Source organism: Oncorhynchus gorbuscha, linkage group LG20 (assembly GCF_021184085.1).
Source record: "Oncorhynchus gorbuscha isolate QuinsamMale2020 ecotype Even-year linkage group LG20, OgorEven_v1.0, whole genome shotgun sequence".
NCBI classification, from domain to species: domain Eukaryota; kingdom Metazoa; phylum Chordata; class Actinopteri; order Salmoniformes; family Salmonidae; genus Oncorhynchus; species Oncorhynchus gorbuscha.
Window position 1 is genome coordinate 26,533,626 of NC_060192.1, and position 7,337 is coordinate 26,540,962.

Below are 7,337 nucleotides of genomic sequence, written 5' to 3' on the forward strand. Positions count from 1 at the left end.
AGGAACCATCTCCTTTCCACTCCAAAATTCAATTGAACTTTTCTAAACTCTCTTCAGTGTACAGAGACAGCAAATATATCCTTAAATTGTTGTGAAGATAACTTTTTTCACAACCTGTGGTCCTTGTGTAATTGTGCAATGCCATACTTGTTGTTTAATGGTGCTGTCAAGACAACTGGGAACTCTGGGGGGGGGACAAGATCAAATCATGACATAGGTGATCTTCAGGTTGGAAAATTGGCGCTCTAAAAAGATGCCTGAGTTTCTGACTTGGAATTCCAAGTTATACGACAATTCAAAACTATTTTTGCCAGTCGGTGGTCATTTTTTTCCTGAGTTCTCAGTTGTCTTGAACGCACTGAAGTCAGAGTTCTGAGTTCCCAGTTGTTTTGAATGCAGCAATAAACAAAACCTTTTTTCTACCACTGTAGTGCGTTAGCTCCCTACCGCAACACTACAAGCCTATTTGGTTCATCACATACTCTAAACACCCGTGTTCTGGATAAGCCAAGCACAAAGAGGGACTAATGGAACAGTCCATGGAAAGGGGAAAGTGAAATGCCCATGAGGCCGGGCTCAGCGAGGGGAATGAGAAAGAGAGACCAGGGTCAGGCATCAAAGTTACACAGTCAAATTCAATTAGCAAATTCGATTATAAATTACATGAATCCACCCTGGACTAAACCTTTTTTTGAGTATTTGTTAGTGCTGAGCGATTAACCGAAATGTAGTTATTCTGGTTTTTTAAACAACTAATTAACCGACATCGGTTTATTATTTGAATACCATTTAGTTCATTTCTTTCTTCTGTGAGCTATTTATTTATTTCATTTATTCATTGCAGTTTCTCAATGGATAAAGCCCAAACTGTGTGATGTAGTAGGGAGTTGTAGTTTCCAACAGGTCAATATTGTACGTTGTTTAGCGAAGAAAACATGGTCATTAACTAGATTGACCATAATCCATTGCGCGCCTACTTGTCCAGAGACAGAGAGAACTCGCAATCGAGAGGGATAGAGAAAAGTTGCTTCGGGGTATATCGCTACTTGACAATACATGTTCTAAGTGATTGATAGTTGGTATTCAGCCGTCATAAAAGCCTTATTTACTTTGAAGAACTACTAAAACAGTGATTTTGTCAGACAGCATAGACAGCAGCTCTATAGAGATGAGATGATAACTTGGAATTGAATAATAAATTCAGTAATATACACATCTGAAATATGTTATTAAAGTAAAGTAATGTGAATAAATGATGGTTAATAAATAATAAGCCGTCATGGGCAGTCACGTCCACATGGGACTTGTATTAGGCCTAATTGTTTTATTCTGTGTTGTTACAGCATTCAACCCAGATGATGCATAGCACGTCTAATGTCCGAAAAAAGTCGAAAACTGTGATTATTTTTTAAATAATCCAACTGATACCGAACATACCTCATAAAGCGCTAATGGCTCAGCACTAATATTTGTATTGTGCTGTATTTTACTTGATTTTTGTATTTTGTCTATGAAATTGTATATGCAGTGCTCCCTTGTGAAAGAGACCCTGGTCTCAATGGTGACTCCCTGCTTAAATAAAGGTCAAATATGACCATGACCATGATGCTTCTTCATTGTGGTTAATGATTGAGCGTAACACTTGTTATCTTTACTCTTTGCTCACATCCTCTGTGATCCACATGCAACAGCATTGATTTGGTTCATTGGTTCGTGCTGGGAAGCTCAGACATCCTGCAGGGATATTAACACAATGTTGTTGGGGAATCTGATAATTGGAGACAGCATCTCAGAGGATGGAGAGCCAAAAATCACAGTCTGAGAAACCTGATCCAGACCTTTCACAGTCCTTAGGAACATATTTATCATGTTACGAGCATGAAGAAATGAAAAGAGATGGCAGTCGTCCTGACAGTGAGACAGAGGAGAACAAGGACTCATCATCTCAGATTGTCACATGTGCCCATGCAGATTCAGCTCCCGACCTGCAGTGGTTCCCAGAGGGACGGTTCGTCTGGCTTGTTGTCCTGGCAGCCACCTGGTGCAATGGATCAATCTTTGGGATTCAGAAGTCTTTTGGAATCATACATATGATGCTTGTTAAAGCTCACGAGGACTCAAATAATGAAGTTTCTCAGTTTGCAATAGGTGAGGGGACAGTTTTGCTTGTGTACCTACAGTATTGTTCAGACAACTCTGAATAGTTGATCGATTAGAACTTTGATTTGTTTCATTTGTGCGTCTCCAAACATTGATAGAGCATGACGTCAGTGGGGCCGCTCCGCTATGCACAGATTAATGGCCATTCACACACATACATGCACGCACACAATCCAGTTTATGATTCTGCTGCAAAATATCTAATTACTGTGTTATTGCTGTATTACTCTCCTCAGCCTGGGTTGGTGCTCTGGCCATGGGTATGGTCTTTCTCTGCTCCCCCCTGGTCAGTATTGTCACTGATCACGTTGGCTGCAGGGTGACGGCCATTTGTGGGGCCCTTGTGGCTTTCCTGGGACTTCTGACAAGTTCATTCACCATGTAACTTAGGATGCTTCTTTCTAGCACCTTTTCTCCAATGAATTACTGTACAAATGGAAACGGGTTAATCTGAATATCCTAGTGACATATTTTAAATGAATTTTCAAGAATTTGAAGTCTTTTCATTATAGTGCTGCTGTCACTGTGTATTTTGTCTCCAAGGTCGTTAGGTTTGTGGTACTTCACCTATGGGGTTCTGTTTGGCTGTGGCTCCTCCTTTGTCTTCTTGCCTTCTCTGGTGACCCTGGGACACTATTTCCCTCAGCGCCTCGGCCTGGTCAACGGGGTGGTGATGGCAGGCAGCAGTGTTTTCTCCATAAGCCTGCCTGCCGTGCTGGAGGAGGTGGGGACACCGCTGGGCCTCAGCACCACCTTTCAGATCCTCAGTGCCCTCATGCTAATCCAGGCAGCCCTGGCATTCTCCTTCTGCTCACGCCTTTACCACAGGAATTTGTCCACTAACACGGCCCAGCTTTCATCTGCCAACCTGAGCAGTGGCTGGCAGCAGGGCCTGACACAGACCAGGAGGTACTGCAACCTGGGAGTGTTTCACCTCCCTAATTACAGGGTGTGGGCTTTTGGGGTGGCTACGGCTATGCTGGGCAACTTTGTGCCCTACATTTACCTGGTGAGTTAGCTGTGTAATTGTTTTCATTTTGATCATTTAGGACGGGATTTAATCTGAGGCGTTTTGTAGAACACGTGACATTTGAAGGTAATTTCCGATTGATCTGACATATGCACGTTTAACTTGAATGCTACACTACGAACTTGGAAACATTCCCTTTTTCAACTCTGGCCTTACCTTTTGTTAATATTGATTGTTCGACAATACCTGGCCAGTGATTCAGTGTATCCTATTGATGCCTCTTGTCAGATGAGTTTTGTGGAGGAGCAGTTTGTGGAGACGCCAGTGAAGGAGTGGGTCCTCCTGGTGTGTATCGGGGTGACCTCCTGCGTAGGACGCCTGCTGTTTGGCAGGGTGGGAGACCTGCTCCATGGGGCATGCAAGATCTACCTTCAGGTAAACCACATCCAACAGAACATACACTACATGACCAAAAATAAGTATGTCGGCACCTGCTTGTCAAACATCTCATTTCAAGGTCATGGGCATTAATATGGAGTTGGTCCCACATTTGCTGCTATAACAGCTTCCACTCTTCTGGGAAGGCTTTCCTCTAGATGTTGGAACATTGCTGCTGGGACTTAATTCCATTCAGCAACAAGAGCATTAGTGCACTGATGTTGGGTAATTAAGCCTGGCTCGCAGTCGGCGTTCCAATTCACCCCAATTCACCCCAAAACCCAGATTCGTCGATCGCACTGCCAAATGGTGAAGCGTGATTCATCACTCCAGACAACGCGTTTCTACTTCTCCAGAGTCCAATGGCGTCGAGCTTTACACCACTCCAGCCGACGATTGGCATTGCGCATGATGATCTTAGGCTTGTGTGTTGAAATACATAGATTAATATTCTTATTTTTAGACAGTGTGTGGGTCTTTCATTAAAATGCTGTATACAGCATCATGTAGACATTATAAAGGGCCATATTTCTTCAAGTAAAACAATGTCCAGTTCTATGCACTTTCTTTTGTAAAAACAAACATAATAGGTTATGTCTGGCCCGTGAATTCCTTGTGTTTTTTTAATATGGCATGTACGCTGATTGAGTTTGACACTCCATGACATAGGAAGTACCGTGACTAGATAAGAGAGGAACACAGTCCTCCCCTGGATGGCGTGGCGACTGTACACTCTAATAGTCTGAGGTTGTGCTTAGAACTAAATGTTGAACAGGATTAGAATGAAATAGTGGTGAACAAACCTCTTTAACCCCGTCCTTGTCATCATCCTCCAGGCAGGCTCCTTCATGGTGCTTGGCATGGCGTCTATGCTGGTCCCTCTGTGTGTCAGGTTTGAGGGGCTGGTTGCAGTGTGTCTACTGCTAGGGCTGTGTGACGGCTGCGTCATCACCCTCATGGCCCCTGTGACATTTGAACTGGTGGGCCCCCAGAGAGCCTCCCAGGCCATCGGCTACCTGTTGGGCCTAATGGCCCTCCCCATGACCGCCGGACCCCCCCTCGCAGGTCTCACCTCCTTTCGGATAGTAATTCAAATGGCCACTAACCACTGTGTCATTGTCTCAGATACAAATTATTACTGTTTTATTATCCTGTATCCCTTGTGTAACCCTTACATATCAATTGGATATACACTGACCAGAAATATGAACACAACATGTAAAGTGGTGGTCCCATGTTTCATGAGCTGATGAGTATTTCTGTCTGTAATAAAGCCCTTTTGTGGGGAAAAACTGCACTCCCGGCTCACCCATGGCCGCATACCTGCCCAGTCATGTGAACTCCATAGATTAGGGCCTAATTGATTTATTTCAAATCGACTGTAACTCAGTAAAATCTTTGAAATTGTCACATGTTGCGTTTATATTTTTGTTCAGTATATATTAGTATCATCAGTACTGTATCCACATGAGCCTTATTGTAAATTGTTTAATGTTTCTGCCCGTGTGAATCACCTTGAAGTTCTCCTCAATGGTGCCTCTCTGTGTGATAATGAGTTTTGTGTCTTCGCAGGGCTACTCCATGACCACTTTGGAGATTACCACATGGCCTTCTACCTGGCTGGGGTTCCTCCCTTGGTCGGCGGTGTCCTACTCTTCTTTGTCCCGAATATTCATCAATGCCTGCTGGAGGGCCAGCAAGAAACCCTCCCCAGACCCAGCCCCGACCTCCATCTATCACCCCTGGCTCGGACTAACATTCCCCTCCCATCCCTGGTCACCAGCTCCCCCCCAACCAGCCCCGACCTCCAGCTATCCCCCCCTGGCTCGGACTAACAGTCCCCTCCCATCCCTGGTCACCAGCTCCCCCCCCAACCAGCCCTGACTAATAGTCCCCTCCCATCCCTGGTCACCAGCTCCCCCCCAACCAGCCCTGACTAATAGTCCCCTCCCATCCCTGGTCACCAGCTCCCCCAACCAGCCCTGACTAATAGTCCCCTCCCATCCCTGGTCACCAGCTCCCCCAACCAGCCCTGACTAATAGTCCCCTCCCATCCCTGGTCACCAGCTCCCCCAACCAGCCCTGACTAATAGTCCCCTCCCATCCCTGGTCACCAGCTCCCCCAACCAGCCCTGACTAATAGTCCCCTCCCATCCCTGGTCACCAGCTCCCCCAACCAGCCCTGACTAATAGTCCCCTCCTATCCCTGGTCACCAGCTCCCCCAACCAGCCCTGACTAATAGTCCCCTCCCATCCCTGGTCACCAGCTCCCCCAACCAGCCCTGACTAATAGTCCCCTCCCATCCCTGGTCACCAGCTCCCCCAACCAGCCCTGACTAATAGTCCCCTCCCATCCCTGGTCATCAGCTCCCCCAACCAGCCCTGACTAATAGTCCCCTCCCATCCCTGGTCATCAGCTCCCCCAACCAGCCCTGACTAATAGTCCCCTCCCATCCCTGGTCACCAGCTCCCCCAACCAGCCCTGACTAATAGTCCCCTCCCATCCCTGGTCATCAGCTCCCCCAACCAGCCCTGACTAATAGTCCCCTCCCATCCCTGGTCACCAGCTCCCCCCAACCAGCCCTGACTAATAGTCCCCTCCCATCCCTGGTCATCACCATCGCTGCCACAACTCAAGAATGTTGCCAACAGTAACCAAGTGAGAGGCCACTGCGGTGAAGACACTGACAAGTCAGAGATCCCATAAGATGTATGAGTGAAGTCTTGTTCCATGATATTCCAAGGGACATTTGTTATAAACATCATTAAACCACCAGTTTAAAGTTATTGAATCCTGAATAAGCTTTGTACTCCATGACCTATTTGCATATATGATTTTCTAACATTGTTGGCTTTAGGACGGGGGCAGTCACTACTATTTCTGAGGTAGCCACTTCTGTGAAACAACCTCAATGAGAAAGCCGTCATACCCATAGGGAGTTGGGGGGTTCACAAAGTCAAATGGATTCACACATGATATTTTAGATACTATTAACATGGACCATCAAGCTATTTTATTATATATCGTATATATCAGAAACAAATATGTACAAATCATTTTAGGAATCTATTAAATATGGCCTTTCGCCATTTTGCCAAAGTTTATAGCACAAAGATACTATATGTCAAATCAGGTAATGCCAAATTTCAGTCTGAAGGAAGTATATTCTTTGGAGTGATTGAAATGCATCAGTGTGGTCCTCTGTAGTTCACTTGATAGAGCATACATGTTTGCAATACCAGGATAGTGGGTTAAATTCCCAGGTTCATGAGTGTTAGCTTTCAGTAATTGGTGTCACAACTGCTCCTGCTACGCCCTCTGGTGTTTATCCGGTGTCTACTTGACCTGCAGTTACACTCTCTTTCTCTCCCTCTCTGTGTGATTGTGTGGTTGGAGACAGGTGTGCTGGAGTCGGAGCAGATCCGAACCAGCTTCAACTCGTTCCATAATCAAGACCTTTACAAATACTCAGTCCTGCCAGTTCCACTCTGCCAGATTGTAATCTCTGCTCAGTCAGCTCATGATTCTAGCCAGCCAGTTTCCCTGCCTGACACTGTTTATCCTCTCATTGCAGTTACCACTCTGTCTCCTGTTCCACATCTCACCACCCAACTACCTTACTCTGGATTTTACTCACCGGCCACTACCTTGGATTCCCCTCAGGACCTGTTTACCCTGTTCTACTCAGCCAACTCCAACCTCAGTCTCCACATCTCACCACCACTACCTTGGATTCCCCTCAGGACCTGTTCACCCTGTTCTACTCAG

At 45.9% G+C, this 7,337-nt stretch overlaps 1 protein-coding gene across 5 annotated transcripts; it reads left to right on the top strand.

Moving 5' to 3' along the window:
* Window positions 1–1,675: 1,675 nt before the first annotated feature.
* On the top strand, window positions 1,676–7,337 carry LOC124006710 (monocarboxylate transporter 8-like). Of its 5 annotated transcripts, none has more exons than XR_006833823.1 (7): window positions 1,676–2,148; window positions 2,397–2,541; window positions 2,704–3,169; window positions 3,419–3,565; window positions 4,405–4,633; window positions 5,141–6,278; window positions 7,144–7,337. XR_006833823.1 is itself a non-coding variant. In XM_046316817.1 (6 exons), the coding sequence occupies exons 1-6, from the start codon at window positions 1,797–1,799 to the stop codon at window positions 5,401–5,403; spliced, it is 1,602 nt and encodes a 533-aa protein (XP_046172773.1). In that variant the 5' UTR covers window positions 1,676–1,796; the 3' UTR covers window positions 5,404–6,355. The 5 variants fall into 5 exon arrangements, 3 of the variants coding, with proteins under 3 accessions (XP_046172773.1, XP_046172775.1, XP_046172774.1); XR_006833824.1 differs by having other exon boundaries at window positions 5,141–6,227; XM_046316817.1 differs by lacking the exon at window positions 7,144–7,337 and having other exon boundaries at window positions 5,141–6,355.

Coding starts and splice junctions, on each gene's coding strand:
- LOC124006710 (XM_046316817.1), top strand. CDS start 1,797: ATGGAGAGCCAAAAATCACAGTCTGAGAAACCTGATCCAGACCTTTCA. Junction 2,542..2,703: donor CTGACAAGTTCATTCACCAT/GTAACTTAGGAT, acceptor TTTGTCTCCAAG/GTCGTTAGGTTTGTGGTACT. Junction 3,566..4,404: donor CATGCAAGATCTACCTTCAG/GTAAACCACATC, acceptor ATCATCCTCCAG/GCAGGCTCCTTCATGGTGCT.